Source organism: Acinonyx jubatus, chromosome A1 (genome assembly GCF_027475565.1).
Source record: "Acinonyx jubatus isolate Ajub_Pintada_27869175 chromosome A1, VMU_Ajub_asm_v1.0, whole genome shotgun sequence".
NCBI lineage: Eukaryota > Metazoa > Chordata > Mammalia > Carnivora > Felidae > Acinonyx > Acinonyx jubatus.
In genome coordinates, this window is record NC_069380.1 from 163192362 (window position 1) to 163213593 (window position 21232).

Here is a 21232-nt window from a genome sequence, read left to right on the forward strand (position 1 = left end):
CTGTTTATCACACTCCAGAAACAAAATCACTTAAAATAGTTTATTTATTACATATTCATACATTTGCACTTAAGACTATTAAATAGAGCCCAGCTTGCATCAACTTGTTCTGTGTTTTTTGTTTTTATTGTTTCTTTTTATTTTTGACTGCATCTTTGGCAACAAAGATTATGTTGCATTTTACTTTATTCTGTCCAGTATTTTGTAGAGCAGAAACCTCTTTTTAGTCATAGTGGTACAGTGTTTCTCAAATGAATGTCTCTTCCTCTCAAAATTGGATTAAGACAAAGGAATCTTAAGTTTCAGTTTTGTTGAGAAGTCATGTTTTTTCTTTGGTGATAACAGTGTTCCAATCCCATTTACTTCCTTCTTCTATTAGGTGACGAGAAAGAAAAAAGTTTTTGCCTCATGCCACCCTACCCCCCAGTTTTTTGTAAAAAAGAATTTTTTGGTACTTATTCAAGTACTGTGTTTGGCACTTAAAATGCATTTCTTGTTGTTGTTGTTGTTGTTGTTGTTGTTGTTGTTATTTTTAATGACTGAAACAACATATCTAAAACCACAGCTTTTGGAAGGACCATTTGTTCTTGCTGATCTTGTACCTCTCCTTGAACTTGATCTTGGCCCCTTGTTGGTCCTTGCATTTAAGAGCAAGGACTCTGAAGACATCCTTCTTGACCACAGTCTTGTCCCAGAGGATATCCACAGAGTGCCTTATGGGCATGAAGTGACTGTAGTTATAAACTTTCACAAAAGACTTGATCTTTGACCTTTTGGTGATTTTCTTCTTGCACATGGCAGCGGTCACTTTGCAGGGATAGCAGTCAATTCCAGCCACCAGGGCATGGCTGTAGGGATGGTCTGAGGTGCCATCATCAATGTTCTTCACAATGACTGCTTTGTGTCCAGAATAGCGTCTGGTCCAGACTGGCACCACCTTCCTGACACCAGCCACTCGAGCCCACAGCAGAAAGGAACTTAAGATGCTTATTTCAAAGAATATGCAACTGCCATATTTAAGTTTCTTTATCTAAAAAGTGATAATTTAAAATTGGTACCACTATTCTTATCACTTTAAGGACAACAAATTCCTTTGAATATATCAGAAATGGGTGTGTGAAAATTTACTTCCACTGCTACCTTCTTGCACAGTTTCCTCATGCTTCTCAGATTATAACTTTGCTTGCATCTAATCATAAAACAAATTTTGAGAGACAGAAAATATAAATTCTGTAACTTTTCTAGCATTCATGGATGAAATCTTTTGTAGATTAAATACTGCATCTTACTCCGTGAATATTTAATTAAAATAGTTATTGTCAGTTTGACTTGGAAAAACATTTTAATTCATTGGAATATGGGGTTTTGATAAATGTGAGGATGTTGGTAAAATTATACAATGGAATTCTTACTCAATTCCAAATTTTGAATTAAAAGCACTTTTAGAGGTACCATTAAGTACAGTTATATTGCATTATAACTGTATTGAGCATAGTTTGTTATACATTTATCAACTCATTTGTTCCCCCACATCAACCACGGAGTGAGAAGGCAGTAAATTGCAAGGTATTGCTTTTCCAACTCAGAAGATCTGTTTAAAATGCAGATTCTGAGTCACTAGTTCTGGGATCTAGACAGCTTTTCTGCATGTCTAACAAGCTCACCAGTCACACTGATATTGTTCCTTCAGGGACCATACTTTGAATAGCAAAGTCCTGAAAAAACCCATTAAACTCAACATCTGGAAATGTAAACTTTAGCCTCAGCTGTAATTTTTCAGTTGACAACATAAAGCAAATTACTTTATCTCTGAGCTGAGTCTTTTCACTTCTAAAGTAAAGGTATTTGAGTTATTATTCTGTGATTTCTTTTTATTAATTAAGAAGCTGTTGATCACAGAGGTAAAGAAATTTCTCAAATTCACACATTAGTGACAACTCCTGTTTTCTGACAACTGCAGGTTTTCTGATGGTGGTTAAAGCTTTTCACTTTACCATACCAGTAACAGAACCTGAACCCATTTATATAGAGCATCATGCCTGAAAATAAGAGAAATCATGCAGAGCTATTTTACAAGATACCTTGAGAAATTTTTGTAGATTGAACTATTATTACTTTAATGGATTTTATATTTTTCATGCTATATCAATAGTTTTCCCTTTTATTTATTTCCACTATTTATTATTTTTATTCAATAGACCTTTCTCCTACTTTTAAACAACCCTTGACCAAGTGATAGCGGCACCTTTAAGCAAAGCTATTCTTCACAGCAGTCTTATATCAATGCCAGCTGTGATTTCATTTATATTGAATCACTGTAATTCCTGAAACAATTTATAAAGTTTTGCAACCCTGATTTAAACTTAAATTTTCATGAAATAAAGGTACATGTAGACCATATTCATCTGTATGTTTCTATTTTTCATTTTTGTGACTAAAGTTGGGCTTGCGGATATAAACTTCCTGGCATTCCTTCACTGAGTAGTAGAACCTTCATTCTAAAGCAAATGTGGATAAAAATCTGAACATGCTTGCTTGCAGGTGTATTGGGTATCTCATTAGCATTGCACTTATTACCTCTTGCAATCTACATGACACTGTTTGGGCATGGATAAACAGGTGCACATGGGCATAGGACCAAATCTAAGACGAAACACAAGTGACCAGTGTGCTTCTACATTTTTAGGCCAACTGGTAGTTTTTTATTGACTACAGATGGTTACTGACTACACAATAATAAGCTTCCAGTTGACTGATTATATTTTTTAGTTACCCCAATTTTTTTTCTCACAGCTAGGAACTCCAATTTATACTCAGGATAAATTTTAGCCCATATGACGGCCTTATAGCCCAGATGTACCCTTGAAGTCAGTGGAGATTTCAATCCTCATTTACAGCTGAAGACTGATTTTCATATTTTAAGAGCATGAAGAAATGAGCCAGTTCAACTCTCCTCATCTTTCCCAGAGTTCTTCCCCGATTTTTAAATGTGTGATTTCTGGGGCTCAAATGAATGCACTGCAGACACAGAGTCAAAACATATATGTAAATTATTTTATTTTTGGAACATTTCTTACAGTAGTCTTGGCTGCGAAAGTGCCTCATTAAATGCATCAAATGTGTTTTAGGTGTCAACTCTTTATACTAAACTACTTGATGTAGTGGCCACACACATAAACACAAACACACACATATGCACACACACATTAATACATCCTTTATTCTCCAGTGTTAAATAGTCATGAAAGTCCAAATGAATAAATGTAGAGTAAGAAATAATGTGATAGAAAGTGTAAGAAATATCTGAAAAAAATACTATTAAAAAAAACTTAAAGAATGGGCAATACTCCTTTTAATATGGTGATAGAAGAGTACAGGATAAAAGGTTCTGGTCTTTACTTCAGGTATAATATTCAGGAGCAAAGTTGGAACATTCTGTAACAAGTTAGTAATGTAAGTAGGCACTGCATTTGAAAATACATGATTTGGCTTCTAAGTTAAATTAGACAATATATAGATCTAATAAGATCTTGGCTGATTTATTCCACTCCCAACTTTGGGCAGCAATATCTTCATCTGTAAAATAAAGAACTTTTATTTAATGATCTCTTAATTCTCTTATATAACCTAAAATTCAGTAGTGATTTTAAAAGCTATTGAAAGCACTTGTAAACATTGTTACTCCTTCTTCTCTCAGATCTCTACTTTCTGTGCATTTGCTCTATCTTTGTGGTATTTTATAATAATCTGACAGATTTGTATTTATATACTTCTTAGACAGTAGATTGTAAGCTCCATAACAGCAAGGCTTTACTTAATTTGTTTTATCCTCAGTATCTGGCAAGTAGTACACATTCAGTAAATATCCTGTTAATAAATGATTACATAAATCAGTAAACATCTTCCAATGAAATGAATCAATATACATACACATATATATATGAAAACTAACAGCCTCATTCTGTTTTATCCTGAAACACTTTTCCAAAATGAGAAAAAAAATACCTAACACGTAATTTGAATTGTATCTAGTTAAAAAAGAATAAGTATCTTATAGTCCAAAAAGTCAAATAAATAATTCAGTGTGCATCAGACAACGCACTGGTCTTTTTTAATGCTGCAACTTCTTTTTTTCTGATATGTTGACAAAAAGGTTAACAGGAAGTAAATTGATCATTCATATTAAAGTAAACCCTTGCTTATAAATAATACAATGGAGTAGATACTTTTTCTCAGCTTTCCTGAAGTGGGCTGTGTGGTTAAAGCAACATATATCTTTGAAATTATAAAAATACAGTTTTACAAGATAAAATGTTTAATAGTGAAAAAATAAAATGCTTTGAAACATTAAGCAATTTTTAATTGGAGGAAAGTGTGTTATAATCCACAGTCTTTCTACTGAATAGATCCTCAATTAAGGAGCAATAGTCAAGAATCATTAAAGACTTAGAAGTATCTATATGTAAAAGCTGAGTAAGTTGCAAAGAATGTTAAAATAAATATCTGACACAGAAAGACTGATGTTAACATTAAATGTAGAGAGACGAGTTAAGATGGCACAGTGGCATGGAGACCCTGAGCTGGTCTTGTCCCTGAAATGCAGCTAGATCAGCACCAAACTATTTTGAACACCTAGGAAACTGATCTGGGGTTAACACAACAATTGGCATAACTTGAGCCACAGACTCATCAGGTACATGGTGTGGAGAAGTGAACTGGGGGAGAGCAAAGCGTGGAGAGTAGAGAGCTGTTTTTGCAAAGAGAGGACAGAGAAAGAGAAGGGGGGAGAGTGTGGCACATTGGGGTCACGAAAGAAAAGCACTCCCTGAAAGTAGCTGGAGAGAAAGAGTGAAAACACTTGCAGGGGACTGAACAAGAAATCTGTTACCCAAACCATTGATGGGAAGAAATGAGAGGGCTTCAATACCACCAGGAGTCTATAAACAGTGGAGCTCAGAGTCTGAAGTTTTAGACCTCAGTGCCTGGCAGTGCTCTGGTGAGGAAGTAGGGCAAATCCCCAGGAACAGGCAGCAGGGTCTGAGGTACTCATGTGCCACATGGAGAGAAGCGGTTCCCCTGCTTGGAGTGAATTTGATAAAGGCCATATGGCCTCCCCACAGGCAAAGGTGCTGGTGGACCCCCTGGAGAGCATCCACATGTCTGGTATTGGGACAAAGATGTAAGACTACAGTGAAACCTGGCACTGGCTGTGTTGTGATTTGCCATAATCTCTGAACTTCTGCAGCTGAGTGATTGCCTGAATGTTTTCTGGGACAAGCTACTGCTCAGTGAGACCTTCCCCAAGAGAATTGGCAGGTCCAAGCCACAGGGGTCTCTGAAGTGTGTGGTTTTGAAACACAACCCCATTGGAGATAAAACTCTGAAGGGAGGTGCCACCTGGCAGGCAGGCAGCTTGGACACAGGGTAGAGGCAGGGAGTGGACAGAGTCCTGAAACAATGAAGGGGTGCTTGATAATGGGTTGGTGAGAATGAAAAGTTCCCATGGATGAAGCCATTTCCACCTCTCCTGCACATGCGCATGTGCACTCATGTTCATGCACACCATACTGATTCACTCCAGTATGCTAAACTGAGTAATGCTACCTAGTGGAAAATGGAACCATTACACCAAACCCTGCCCAACTGCACCCTCCAAGCACATCCCCTAGAAGAACAGCACAAGTCACTCCACCTGCTCAGAGTATAGTCTATAGAGGGCTTCATAGTTTCAGTTCTAGGGGAAACTAGATGTAACTTCATTTGGGTTTCATTCACTTTGCTGTTTCATTTATTTGTTTTCTTTGCTTCTGTTTTCGCTTAAATTGTTCTTTTTTCCATTCGTTCTTTCTTGCATACAGAAAGAGAAAAATTTATTTTTCCTTTTTTACCTTATTTTTTATTTTTTTAATATTCATTCTATTTCATTTTATTCTATTTTATCATTTAATTTTTAATTTTTAATTTTTATATTACCTCCCCCCCCTTTTTTCTCTATTCTATAAAGCTTTTTTCAATAAGCAGACCAAAACACACTTAGGATATATCTTCCTTTATTTGATTTTTTGTTTTGTTTTTACTTTCTAATTTTAATTTTTTTTTAATTTTATTAATTTTTTTCTTCTTCCAAAATAGCAAAACAAGGAAATTCACTCTAAATAAAGAATAGGAAGAAATGATAGCCAGGGGCTTAATCAACATAGATATAAGCATAATGTCTGAACTAGAATTTAGAATCACAATAACCTGGGGTTGAAAAAAACATAGAATCCTTTTCTGTGGAGAAAAAAGAAATAAAATCTAATCAGGATGAAATTAAAAATGCTATAACCAAGATGCTATCTCTAATGGGTGCCACGATGGCAAGGATGGAGGAATCAGAGCAGGTAATCAGTGATAGAGAAGGTAAAATTAAGGAGAATATTGAGGCAGAAAAAAGGAGGGAAACAAAGGCAAAAGATCATAGTACAAAACTTAAAGAACTAAGTGACTTAGTAAAAAGGAATAACATCTGGGTTGCCTGGGTGGTTAAATCAGTTAAGCATCCAACTTAAGCTCAGGTCATGATCTCATGGTTCATGAGTTCAAGCCCCACCTCAGGCTCTGTGCTGACAGCCCAGAACCTGGAGCCAGCTTCAGATTCTGTGTCTCCCTCTGTCTCTCTTTCTCCCTTGCTCATGTTTTTTTTTTTGTTTTGTTTTCCTCTCTCTCCCTCCCTCTCTCTCTCTCTCTCCCCCTCTCTTTCTCTCTCTCTCTCTCTCTCAAATAAACATTAAGAAAAAGAAAAGGAATCACATCCAAAGTATAGGAGTCCCAGAATGTGAAGAGAAAGAAAAAGGGTCAGAAGGCTCCTGTGAGCAAATGATAGCAGGAAACTTTTCTAATCTGAGGAAGGACACAGACATCAAAATCCAAGAAACACAGAAAACTCCCATTAGATTCAACAACAACTGATGATCACCAAGGCATATCATAGTCAAATTCACAAAATAAACAGACAAGGAAAGAATTATGAAAGCAGTAAAGGAAAAAGTCTTTGTAAGGGAAGACAGATCAGGTTTGCTTCATACCATCCACAGAAACTTGGCAGGCCAGAAAGGATTGGCAGGTTGTATTCAACATGCTGAATTGGAAAAACTGTGCAGCCAACAAGTCTTTATCCAGCAAGGCTGTCATTCAAAATAGAAGGAGGTATAAAGAGTTTCCCAGAAAAATAAAAACCAAAGGAGTTCATGACCAATAAACCAGCCCTGCAATAAACTTAAGGGGGACCCTTTGAGTGGAAAAAAGACAAAATAAAAAAGACCAAAAGCAATAAAGACTAGAAAGGACCAGAGAACATCACCAGAAACACCAACTCTCGTGGCCATGCCCCAACTTGGTTGGTCGGTCTCTCTCTCAAAAAATTAATATACATAAAAATTTAAGGATCTTAAAATGGGGAGATTATCCTGGATTATCTGAGTGGGCCCTATGTAATCATAAGGGAAGGAGGATCAGAGTTAGAAACAGGAAATGTTTTCAAGAACAGAAGCAAAAATTGCAGTGATGCAAGAAAGGAGTCTTCAGTCCAAGAATGCACATGATCTGTAGAAGCTGAAAAGGCAAGAAAATGGATTCTACCCTAAAATATTCTGGAGGGAACAAGCCCGGGAGACACCTTGCTTTTAGCCAATGAGATTGATGTACTTCTGATCTCCATAAATGTGAGATAACAAATGTGTGTTGTTTTAAGCCACTAGGTGTGTGCTACCTTTTTATAGCACCAAATAAGAAATGAATATAGACATCTTGTTCATGATGTTTCCAGGATCTTAACATGTTACTCTTCTCCCAGCAACCTTTGCTATGAGCTTCTCTTTCATACAGGAAACAATTGCCAGCAATGACATCCCCAACGTTTTTTTCAGTCTTTAAAAAATTTTTTTAATGTTCATTTATTTTTGAGAGAGAGAGAGAGAGAGAGAGTAGGGGAGGTGCAGAGCAACAGGGAGACCAAGAATCCTAAGCAGGCTCCAGTTTCTGAGGTGTCAGCACAAAGCCTGACTTGGGGCTTCAAATCATGAGCCATGAGATCATGATCTGAACTGAAGTTGGACACAACCAACTGAGTTACCCAGGTTCCCCTATAACACAAGTTTTAAAGTAGAAATTAAATATATTCTCTTAAATAAGCATTTGAAAGAAATTATTACATTTTTATAATGTATCTCTTTAAAAAAATAAATCAAAATAAAATATCAAAAACTACTGAATATTAATTTTTAAAAATTTAGCCTAAGTCCTTTGAGTATATGGTGTAACACTTTTTGACTGAATTTGAATTAGTGTTTTAGAGTTGGCTTAAGTTGTTTTCACACATATTGGTATTAGCTAATGAATTTAGTGAAATTCTTGACAACTGCTTAACTAGATACTAATTAAAATCAGATGCTAAATCACTAACCACAAACCAGCATATAAATATAATGACAGATACTATTGTCTTCAAAGATAAAACTTCTAAGATACAAAATTTAGATACTATAAAACATAATAATACAGGAAATTAAGACCAATTGAACATATGGTATGCCTGAGTCAGGACAGAACTATGTTAAATATTCTGAAACATAAATAGGAATACATTTGTGGAAAGAAAATTAGTATCATAATGACTATAATGGAATGCATAGTAAACATTTGATTTTCTAGTATTTATTTGTGACTATAATATGTAACAAAAATATGTAATATATGAAATCGTTTTAATTAAATTTTTATCTAATATGCCACTTATCTTCATGTAGCTTAGGCCCTGAATTTCTAAATATTATGTTTACACACAAATTAATTGCATTTCTATTAATTTGGTGCAGTGGGTAGTTTCTAACATAGGCTCCCACTGGCATCTACCTGCTGTTACTAACACCCTTGGAGTGTAGCACCTGTGACTTGATACTAGGTATACAATAAATACCACAAATGTGACAGAATATCACTCTGTGATTACTTTTCATAAGCAAGTCACCATAGTGTAGGTGCTCACATGGCGAGGAACACAGGGCTGCCTCCAGCCAATAGCCAGCATGGACCTAAAATCTTCCATCTAACAGTCCATGAGAAATTGAATCTTGACAGTACACACTTGGAAGTAGGTCATGTTGTAGTCAGGCCTTCACCTGGGGAATCCTTAACTGCATTCTTGTGAGACACGCTGGAGCAGAAGACCCAGGTGAGCTGTGCCTCCTTAGAAACTGGACCATAGAAAATGTGAAATAACAAATATGTGTCATTTTAAAATGATAAATTTGTGGTAATTTGTTATGCAGCAATAGATAAATTATACATATAGATTTATTTTTTAATGTTTATTTTGAGAGACAGAGTGTGTATGTGCACATGTGCACACAAGTGGGGGAGGGGCAGAAAGAAGGGGAAGGGAGAGATTCAGAAGTTGACTCCGTGCAGTCATTGCATGGGATGGAGGACTCATGTCATGAACCATGAGATCATGACCTGAGCTGTAATCGAGAGATGCTTCACCAACTGAGCCACCCAGGTGCCCTGATATACATATAGACTTTAATGACACAATGATTTGCTTATGAGATATCAGTAATGAATTTATTAATTTCACAAGTTCTAGAATAGGGGCATTAGAAATGCTAAATATGTCATAACATTTTTATTATTTTCTTTCATTTACTTAATTCAGTAATATTGTAATGGTAATTTACAATAAAATTTACCCTTTTTAGATGTGCAGATCAATGAATTTTGACAATGGTGGATAGTTGTGTAACCACAAGATATTGGAGATATAAAATATTGTCATCTTACTCAACTGAAAGAATTTTTTTTAATTATTATTTATTCATTTTTGATGGGGGGGGTGTGCAAAAAGAGAGGGAAAGAGAGAATCCCAAGCAGGCTCCGCACTGTCAGTGCAGAGCCTGACATGGGGCTCAGACTCACAAACCATGATGTCATGACCTGAGCTGAAACCAAGAGTAAGATGCTTAACTAGAATGAGCCACCCAGGCCCCCCCAACTTAAAACATTTTTGGAATATCTGGCTATTTTCATTGTTTAGCACAAGAGCAATGTTATTTGAAGCTTTCTAAATCCTAAGTGAAATCTGCATCTGTTTTAATTCCATCTCTGTATTATACCATTAGAAAAAAATATGAGTAAAGCAGTGTAAAACTTTAGCTTAATAAAGGATATTGAAAAACTTTCCTAAATTTAATTGATCTGCTTATAATTAGCATGGGGTCTTTGTCCTTTGGGAAAATACTTTTCAAATTATATCCAAGAAAATAAAACATCAATCAGGGTTGGGAAGTGGTAAAAGGTGAAATTTTGCTTTCTAAAACCATTTATGTAGAAAAACTGTCCCTTGCCATAAAACACAAATATGCAAAACCATACACATTTTTATGAAATAATGAAAGTAGAATTTCTAGAATCTGTCATTACTGCATGAGCCATAAAGATGATTGCACTGAGGAGGCAAAGTGTTTTAGACCCACTGAAACAAATATATCTGTTGTGTGGTGATAAAAACAAAAGGATCTGTTAGAAATTGGTTGCAATTACTATCTAGAGTTCCTGAACAAATTTGTACCATTTTAAGGAAATATATTTTTTTCTCGAGGTAAAAAAGAAATATCAGAGTATAGATGGATGGATGTATGAATTTTTCCCTTCAGATGATGGAACATGATTTTATCGAGTTAGATATCTAAACATAAATTTGGTTTTATATAGAATAACTTTCTATCTTAGGAAAATTTTCCAATATTATTCACTATTGAGGGATTCAAATAATAGTATAATTGGTCAGTCAAGCAAGTAGGTTTATAGGTTATGTAAACAATTTCCAATCATGAAATATAATGTATCACTAATAAAAGAATTTATAATAAATTGAGAAAAATATTCTTTAAAAATAAGGGAAAATATTTGAAGAATTATGGAGAGAACCAATATAGAAATGGCTTAGAAATAATTTTGCTATATAAGACAACTGCAGAAATGCATCTTTTTGCTTAACTCAGTCAACTGCACAGCTCTCAAACTGTAGAAAATGCATACTACAGACTCCTGGATGGCTCAGTCTGTTAAGTCTCCAACTTTTGGCTCAGGTCATGGTCTTGAGTTTGTGGCTTCCAGCCCCACATTGGGATCTGTGCTGACAGCTCAGAGCCTGGAGCCTGCTTCAGATTCTGTGTCTCCCTCTCTCTCTTCACCTTACCCACTCAAGCTCTCTGTCTCTCTTTCTCAAAAATAAATAAAAATAGAAAAGACAACACATACTAAATGAAACTCAGTCTTTTTGGTCTTGAAAGAATGTGACCTTGTGTCACCTCCTCTGTGATTTTATTCTCCTGCTTCTGAGAGTACAGGAGATGCCAAAATTACTTAGTGGGGCTCCAGAACTTTCAACTTTATCAGTAGGAAGCAAGTAGAGTTTACTGGAGAGTATACAGAATCAAGAATAAGGGAAGTGATGTTACCGCAAAATTTAGGGAAGAATTTCATAGTTATAGTGCTGTTTTGGCTTCAGTTTATTCTTGCAATATTCATGTCATCAGCTTCTACAACTAGTTTATGTTAGGTATGGAAATCTTGAAAAGGTTTTATAAGCATCAGATTATGTGGAAAATATTTTTTTTTCTAAGTATGGCTCTTATTTAGCCATCAGTGCTTATTGAACTCCATCATTGAAAATGAAGAGGTACTTACATGTGCTGTCTTGGAAATAGTGTATTAGAAGAGAGAAAACCTTCTGTAAACTGAATATCACTATTTAAATAAAATACTCAATTTTATGTGTTTCTTTTTAAATTTTTTCTTCCCTTTGAAGAAAGGGAATTGTGGCAATGAACTATTTACTCTCTAAGTACTCTTTAAGAGGTTTAAAAGCTACTCTAAAACAATCTGCAATGGCAAATATTTTATAATCATAGTTTCCTTTTATTTTCTTGAATAAGAAATAATAATAATAATAATAATAATAATAATAATAATAATAATAGAGAATAATGGTAACATACGTTGTTCTAGTTGTGTGAGGTAACTTATTTAATCCTTATAAGGTGTATTTTTATTCTCATTTTGTGGATGAGGAATCTGAAGCACATAGAGGTTATAAATACTGTCAGTGGCTCTGTGGGCAGTAATGGCAGTAATTGTGACCAGTGGGATTCAAGAGCAAAGACTAGTTCTGGAGCCAATACCCTTAATCTTTACATAATTTAGAGGAGAATACAAATAATTACCCCCAATGGCACACTAGGGCTATTCATTTCTATTAAAAGTATTTTTTAAACAGAAAAACACATGACCTAGTAAACTTTTTACACCCTATGCTTCAATATTCACACTAGTGAACTAAATGCATTAAAATGTTAGTGTTGACTAAATAGCTACACTCCTCTAAATTTAACCTCTAACTTCATCAAAGAACATTCATATTAATAAGGCATATCCCTTTCTAATAATTGTTCTACATGGAGGTTATAAAATTATTATGGCTTTTATCACCTTATTAAAACCTGTGATGAGGAAAGCCAAAGTATTTTGAAACATCCCATTTTTATTATTAGCAAAACTGACGAAAATACAAGATAGTATTTATCTGGTGAACAAGTTGTAGATGAAACTATAAAATATTGACCAGCCCCTCTTCTCCAGACTCCTTATAATGCTCCTGCTGGGCAGCACTGTTGATGAGTCTGAAGTTGCTGTGACGACAGAGTACAAAAATGTTAAACTAGACTATTGGCAATTTAAAGTCATATGCCGATTCCTTTTGTGAATATTTGCAGCTTCAATTTCCAATTTTAATTTACTCTACCAGGCAATTCTCCTATTAAAAAACTCAATGATTGTGAGACAACTGTAGTAAAACCTTTAAACATTTTGACTCCAAATACACTATTTGTTTCAAATAAACTTTTGGTACAGAAGCCATATGAATTCATCTGTTTTAAAATGTTAGGCAGGTAATTAGAGTCATTTTTTAACTCCCTGTACCACCAATAGCAAAAACAAAGTAAGGAAAAACGATCTCTGATTAATTAAATAGATGTGGGAAAAGGTTGCTATGTATTTCATATTTTTCATATATGCGTACATACATATATATAATTTGCCAAAGAAAAGGCAACTTGTTGACATTAACTTGTGTGCATCTGCATATATGAATATATATGTATACATATGTATATAATCCATTATAGTAATACATGCAGTATATATTCATACATGTAGTATATATGTATATACACAACTTGTGTCCATCTGCATGTATAAATATGTATACAATTTGTATACATAACTTGTATGGTATATTTATACATACAGTGTATGCATACATGCACATACACAACTTATGTGCATCTGCATGTATGAATATGCTTATATATGTATATATATGTATATACATGTATATACATATATATGCATACACATACGTTTAACATAGTGTAGTGTGTGACAAAAAATAATCAAAAGACATATATTCTGTATACAACAATTCTGCCATGTCATGTTATTTCAGTTTGCTCACAAGAAAGTTACAGCAATGCATCTCACTCCATTAAGGGAGAATAGTAACACAGCCCATTTCTTTCTTTTGTTTTTGTAAATTGAAGCATAGTTGACATACAATAAGTTTATATACATATATTATTTATATTGTTATATATTATATATAATATATATTATGTGTAAAACATATATACATATATTAGAAAATGCTCACAAGTGTAGCTACCATCTGTCACCATGCAAAGTTATTATAATATTAGTGATTACTGTACTTTATCTCTGTGATTTATTTTATAATTAAAAGTTTGTACCTCTTAATCCCCTTCACCTATTTTGTTCATCCCCTCATTCCCACTAGCAACCACCAGTTTGTTCTCTGCACTTATGAATCTGTTTCACTTGTTTTGTTGTTCATTCATTTTGTTTTCAAGATTCTGTATACAATTGAAATCGTATGGCATTTGTCTTACTCTGACTTACTTCATTTAGTATAATATCCTCTAGGTCCATCCATGTTGTTGCAAATGGAAAGATTCATTCTTTTGTATGACTAAGTAATATTTCACTGTGTATATATACTACATCTTCTTTTTCTATTCATCTCTTGATGGACAGTTATGTTGCTTCTATATCTTGGCTTCTTATAAGTAATGCTGCAATAAACAGACAGGTACATAAATCTTTTTCAATTAGGGTTTTTATTTTCTTCAGTAAATTTGGTAGAATTACTGGACTGTATGGTATTTCAATATTTAATTTTTTGAGGGCTCCCTTTTCTCCACATTCTCACCATATGATTTCTTTTTTTGTGTGTCTTTTTGAATCTAGCCATTCTGACAGGTGTGAGGTGATATCTCATTGTGGTTTTGATGTTCATTTCCCTGATGGTTAGTGATATTGAGAGCATCTTTTTATGCATCTGTTGGCTATCTGTTTACTTTCTTGGGAAAAATGTCTATTCACATCCTTTCAGATTTTAGAATTTGTTTTTGTTATTGGGACATATGAGTTCTTTATATATTTTACATTTCAACCCTTTATCAAATATATCATTTGCAAGTGTATTCTCCCTTCAGAGGTTTTTTTTTTTTTTTTTTTTTTTTTTTTTTTTTTTTTTGTTGATGGTTTCCTTCACTACGCAAGAGGGGTTTAGTTTTATGTAGTCCCAGTTTTCTTTAATTTTTGCTTTTGTTTTTTTTTGTGTGTGAATGATTTTATCATTTTTTTAATATATGAAATTTATTGTCATTTAATTTTTGCTCTTGTATCCCTTGTCTGAGGAGACAAATCCAACAAATATTGCTAAGCCTGATAACCAAGAGTTTACTTCCTATGTCTAGGAGTTTTATGGTTTTAGGTCTTACATTTAGATCTTTAATACATTTTGCATTTATTTGTATATATGGTGTAAAGAAAGTGGTCCAGTTTTATTCTTTTGGATGTAGCTGTCCAATTTTCTCAGCACCATTACTGAAGAAATTATCTTTTGCCCATTGTATATTCTTATAGTAGTGGATTAATGGACCATATAAGCATTTGTTTATTTCTGGGCTCTCTATTCTGTTCTAGTAATTTATGTACATGTTTTTGTTTTAGGATCATATTGTTTTGATTACCATAGCTTTGTAGTATAGTTTGAAATCTGGGATTGCGAAACCTCCAGATTTGTTTTCTTGCTCAGAATTGTTTTAGCTATTCAGAGTTTTTTGTGGTTGCATGCAAATTTTAGGATTATTTGTTGTAGTTGTTTAAAAAATATTAGTATCTTGATAAAGAATGAATTGATGGGTGCCTGGGTGGCTCAGTCAGTTAAGCATCCAACATCAGCTCAGGTCATGATCTTGCAGTTTATGAGTTCAAGACCCACATCGGGCTCTGTGCTGACAGCTCAGACTTGGAGCCTGCTTTGGAATCTGTGTCTCCCTTTCTTTCTGCCCCTCCCCACTTGTGCTCTGTCCCTCTTGCTCTCTCAAAAATAAATAAATGTTACAAAAATTTAAAAAAAGAATGAATTGAAACTATAGATTGCTTCAGGTAGTGTGGATATTTTAAGAGCATTAATTCTCTAACCCATGAGCATGGATATCTTTACATTAATTTGTATTGTATTCAATTATTTTTTATCAGTGTCATATTTTTCAGAGTATAGATCCTTCATATCCCTGGTTAATTTATTCCTAGGTATTTATTCTTTTTGATATAATTGTAGTGGAATTGTTTTCTAACTTCTTTCTGATAGCTTGTTATTAGTGTACAGAAAAACAAAACATTTCTGTTCGTTAATTTTATATCCTGCAACTTTACTCAATTCACTTATTCTAAGACTTTTTTGGTGGGGAATTTAGGGTTTTCTAAATGCAATATCATGTCATCTGCAAACAGGGACATTTTACTAATTCTTTAATAATTTGATGGTTTTTATTCTTTTCTGCTGTGGCTAGAATTTTCAGTACTATGTTGAATAAGAGGCAAGAGTAGACATCCTTGTCTTGTTCCTGATGTTAGAAAAAAAAACTTCCTTTTTTTTATCATTAAGTAGGATGTTAGTTATATCATTTATGGGCCATATTAAAGTATGTTCCCTCTATATCCCCTTTGTTTCAAGTTTTTCCATGAATGAATGCTAAATTTTGTCTAACATTGTTTATGCATCTATTGAGATATTCATCATTTTTATCTTCAGTTTCTTAATGTGGTGTATCATATCAACCTAACTTCATATATTAAACCATCCTTGAATCCCTGAAATAGATCACACTATTTTTGTGCTGAGTGATTCTTGTAATGGATTGTTGATTTCATTTTGCTGGTATTTTGTTGAGGATTTTTACATCTCTGTTCATCAGAAATATTGATATGTCATTTTCTTTTTTTATATTGTCGTTGGTGTTGGTGTCAGGGTAATGCTGTCCTGATATAATAAATTGGGAAGTATTCCTTATTCTACAACTTTTTTGGAATAGTTTGAGAATCATAGGTATTATCTCCCATTTAAATGTTTGGTAGAATTCACCTGTGAAGTCATCTGATTCTGAAGTTTTATTTGTTGGAAGTTTTTGACAATTGATTCAATTTAATTAACTGTAACCAGTCTGTTAAAATTTTCTATTTCTTCCTGATTCAGTCTTGGAAGATTTATCCATTTTTTCCTAAGTTGTCCTATTTGTTGGAGTATAATTTTGTTGGTAGAGCAGAATTATACTCTGTATATGTATGGTGTTGGTATAACTTTGGCTCTTTTATTTCTAATTTTATTTATTTGAATCCTGTCTCCTTTTTCTTGATGAGTCTGGCAACAGTTTTTTTGGTTTTGTTTATCTTTTCAAAGAACAAACTTAGTTTCGTCCACATTTTCTATTGTTTTGTTTTTATTGTTGTTGTTTTAGTCTCTGTTTCATTTATTTCTCCTCTGATCTTTATTATTTCCTTCTAGTTATTAACTTTGGGCTTTGTTTTAATCCTTTTGAAGTTCCTCTAAGTGTAAGGTTAGGTTGCTTATTTGAGATTTTTCTTGTTTCCTGAGGTTAGTTGAGTACTAGATGGCAATAAACTTCCCCGTTTGAACTGCTTTAACTACATCCCACCTATTTGAACTATTGTGTTTTCATTTTCTTTTGTCTTACTGTAGTCTTTTGATTTTCTTTTTTATTTCCTGGTTGACCCATTGCTTGTTCAGTAGTAGTACATTATTTAACCTTCATGTGTTTATGAGGTTATTTTTTAGGTGTGTGTGTGTGTGTGTGTGTGTGTGTGTGTGTGTGTGTGTGTGTGTGTGATTGGTTTCTAATTTTATACCATTTTGGTCTAAAAAGATACATGATGTCATTTTTCTTAAATTACTGAACTTTGTGGCCTAACATGTGGTCTATCCTGGAGAATGTTCCATGTGCACTCGTAAAGAATGTATATTCTGCTGTGTTTAGATGTACTGTTTTTTATATACCTGTAAAGTCCATCATATCTAATGAATCAAAGCCACTGTTTCCTTACTGATTTTATATCTGGGTGATGTATACATTGATGTGAATGAGGTGTTCAGGTACTCTACTGTTACTGTGGTACTGCCGAAGTCTTTTATATAAGTTGATATTTGCTTTATATATTTAGGTGCTTCTGTATTGAGTGCATGAGTTTTTACAATTGTTGTATCTTCTTTTGATCCCTTTTTCATTATGTAATGCCTTTCTTTGTCTCTTTTTACAGTCTTTGTTTTTGTTTTTAAATTTTTTTGATGTTTATTTATTTTTGAGAGAGAAAGACACAGATTGCAAGTGGGTGAGGGTCAGAGAAAGAGGGAGATACAGCATCTGAAGTAGGCTCCAGGTTCTGAGCTGTCAGCATAGAGCCCGATATGTGGCCTAAACTCACAAACGGTGAGATCAGACCTGAGCCACCCAGACTCCCCTACCGTCTTTGTTTTAAACTCTATTTTGTCTGAATTAAGTGTTGCTATCCTATTTTTTCCCCCTTTGCTTCCATTTGCATGGGTTATCTTTTCCATCCCTTCATTCTAGGTCTGTATGTTTTTTTTAAGTCTGAATCTGAAATGAATCTCTTACAGGCAACATGTAGATGGGTGCTGCTTTCTTTATTGATTCAGTCATTATATAGCCTTTCATTGGAGCATTTGGTCCATTTAAATTTAAAGTAATTATTGACAAGTATGTATTGCCATTTTGTTGTTTTTGTATTTCTGTTTCTTTCTTGTGTTTTTTCCCCCCTACTTATGATTTGATGACCTTCTGACCTTCTGTAGTGTTACGCTTGGATTCCATTCTTTTTTATTTTTTGTGTATCTATTTTAGGTGTTTGGTTAGTTGTTACCATAAGGTTCCTATACAACACTATATATATATATATATATATATATATATATATATATATATATATACACACACACACACACACACACACACACACACACACACACACACTATGCAACACTATATATAGTATATATTTTTACTCCCTCCACATTTCATGTATTTGAACTCATATTGTATATCTCTTAGTTTTATATATCCTTAACTAATCTTTGTGGCATAATTGATTTTACTACCTTAATGTTTTGACCTTCATCTTAGCTTTCTCAGTGATTGATTTACCACTTTTATCATGGTGTGCTTTCACTGGTAAAAATATTTTTTTCCATAATTTTCTTAGTTATATTTCTAGCTTTTCCTTTATCACTTAAAAGACGTCCCTTTGACATATATATATATTTAAGGCTAGTTTAGTGGTGATGAACTGCTTTAACTTTTGTTTGGGAAATTCTTTATCTATCCTTCAATTTTGAATAACTTTCCAGGTTAAGTATTCTTGATTATAGGGTTTTTTTTTTCCTTTCAGCACTTTGAATATATCATACAACTCCCTTCTGGACTGCAACGTTTCCATGGAATAGTCATCTGATAGCCTTATGGGCTTTACTTTATATTCAAATAGTTGCTTTTCTCTTGCTACTTTAAAGATACTATTTATAATTTTTTACATTTTAATTATTCTGTGTCTTATTATAGACCTTTTTTGGTTCACCTTTGGGGCTCTTTGGAATCCCTGGATTTGGATATCTGTTTCCTTCCCCAGGTTAGGAGTTTTCAGCCATTATTTTTCTTTTCTTTTTTTTTTTAATTTTTTAATGTTTATTTATTTTTGAGACAGAGAGAGCATGAGCAGAGGAGGGGAAGAGAGAGAGGGAGACCCAGAATCTGAAGCAGGCTCCAGGCTCTGAGCTATTAGCACAGAGCGCGACATGGGACTTGAACTCAGGAACTGCAAGATCATGACCTGAGTTGAAGTCAGATGCTTAAATGACTGAGCCACCCAGGTGCCCTAAACCATTATCTTCTTCAAGTAAGTTTTCTACCTTTTTCTCTTTTCTTCTGAAACCCTTATAATATGAATGTTATACCTAATGGTGCAGAGGTTTCTCAATATATCCTCATTTTATTTATTTATTTATGTATGTATGTATGTATGTATGTATGTATGTTGCTGAGCTTGATTTCCTCTAGTTTTCCTAATTTTCTATCCATTCTTCTATATCCTGTAATCTGCTGTTAATTCCCTTTTGTATTTTTCATTTAAGTTATTTTATTCTTCAGTTCTGAATGTTTCTTTTTTATATTTTCTCTTTTTTGAAGTTCTTACTGACCTTATCTACTCCGCTCTAAACTCTCATAAAAAGGGGCACTTGGATGGTTCAGTTGATTAAGCATCTGACCTTGATTTCAGCTCCGGTCATGATCTCATGGTTCCTGGGTTCAAGCCCTGCATTGGGCTCTGTGCTGACAGTGCGGAGCCTGCTTGGGATTTTCTCTCTCTCCCTCTCTCTCTGCACCCCCCCGCCCCCCCGCTCATACTCATTCTCTCTCACTCTCAAAAATAAATAAATAAACTTAAAAAAAATTTTTAAAGTCTGGTGAAATCTTTATGCCATTACTTTCACTCTTTTTTTAGGTAGATTGCATCTCTCTATTTTGTTTCTTTTTCTGAGATTTTGTCTTGTTCATTCATTTGGAACATATTTTTCTGTTTGCTAATTTTGTCTGGCTCTGTTTCTTTGTATTAGGTAGATCAGTTATATCCCCTGTTTTTGAAAGTAATGGCCTTACATAGAAGGCGTCTTGTCACGCCTAGTAGAACAGTGCTTACTGGTCACCAGAACCAGGCACTCCAGGGGTGTCTCCTTCCATGGCTGCATATGCTTTCTTACTGTGACTGGGCCACATCTGCTGTGAGTACACTGGTGGGAAAGAGTGACCCCCAGTCTGGCTGGCTGCAATCACCAGCCACAACTAAGGTGAGCACACTAGTGAAAGGGGCTACTCTTTGGCATGGCTGACTATGAGGTCTGGCTGCAGCTGCTGCTGGCTTGTTCATGGGCGGTGCTAGCTCCTGGTGCAACTGTGACTATTGTGGGTATGCTGTTGGTCAGGGCCTGCCCCGTTCCCTGGGGCTGGAGTTGATTTAGTGAAAATACGTGTCTTGACAAAGGCTGCCCACTGGGTGTAAGGTGGTAAAAGCTGCTTTGTGAGGGTGCCTGCTAGGGTTGGCAGGATGGTGGGGAAATTCTGTAGGGGAACATTTGGGCAGAGTAAGCAGTATTAGCAAGTAGATGAGAACATCAAAACTGGCCTCCTTCAGTGTCCAGACAGCTGGTTTGAAGGAGGGCAAACAAAAGTGGTGCTTACCAGCTCTAACATTTTCAGAAAAATTTCCTACAGATCTCCGTGCCTCCAGCACATGGCCTAAAATTAGTGAATAGATACAGCCCAGGCACTTTTTGAATGGCTGCTTTTATACTGGATCTCAGGGTGAGTGATTTTGTTCATGGGCTTGTTCAGAGCAGATTTTGTTTACTGCAACCCTCTGGCGCTCCTGGAGTTAAGCCCCACTGGTTTTTAAAACTTCTGGAATTAATTCAACTAATTTTCAAAGCCTGATATCCTGAGGACTCACTTTCCTCATGCAGATCCCCATGGTGAGGGGTGCCCAATGCAGGGCTTGAACCTCTCACTCCTCAAGGAGGACCTCAGTGCCTGTGATATCCCTCCTGCTGTGGTTTCCTGCACAGAGGGTTTGCTCCCCAACTGCAATCTCAGGACCTCCTACCTTTCTCAGTGTGGCCTTTTCTTTCTATCTTTAGCTGTGGAAGACTGCTCTGCTAATTTTGAGGTTGTTCTCTGAGTGTGTT

At 34.8% G+C, this 21232-nt stretch overlaps 1 protein-coding gene across 1 annotated transcript; it reads right to left on the minus strand.

Moving 5' to 3' along the window:
- Nucleotides 1-449: 449 nt before the first annotated feature.
- LOC106982270 (60S ribosomal protein L27-like) lies at nucleotides 450-20418 on the minus strand. Its single transcript, XM_053222443.1, has 4 exons — nucleotides 20252-20418; nucleotides 2578-2643; nucleotides 1129-1189; nucleotides 450-1030 (listed from the first exon to the last, which is right to left on the minus strand). Exons 1-4 carry the CDS (start codon nucleotides 20416-20418, stop codon nucleotides 554-556), a joined length of 771 nt encoding a protein of 256 aa, XP_053078418.1. The 3' UTR covers nucleotides 450-553.
- Between the last annotated feature and the right edge of the window lie 814 nt (nucleotides 20419-21232).

What these genes read in the sequence shown, in the direction of transcription:
- LOC106982270 (XM_053222443.1), bottom strand. Translation starts at nt 20,418, where the DNA reads ATGAACAAGCCAGCAGCAGCTGCAGCCAGACCTCATAGTCAGCCATGC. An exon ending in TGTCATGTAGATTGCAAGAG is followed by an intron (nt 1,190 to 2,577) that starts GTAATAAGTGCA and finishes TTTTATGATTAG; the next exon opens with ATGCAAGCAAAGTTATAATC. An exon ending in GCAAGAAGGTAGCAGTGGAA is followed by an intron (nt 1,031 to 1,128) that starts GTAAATTTTCAC and finishes ATCACTTTTTAG; the next exon opens with ATAAAGAAACTTAAATATGG.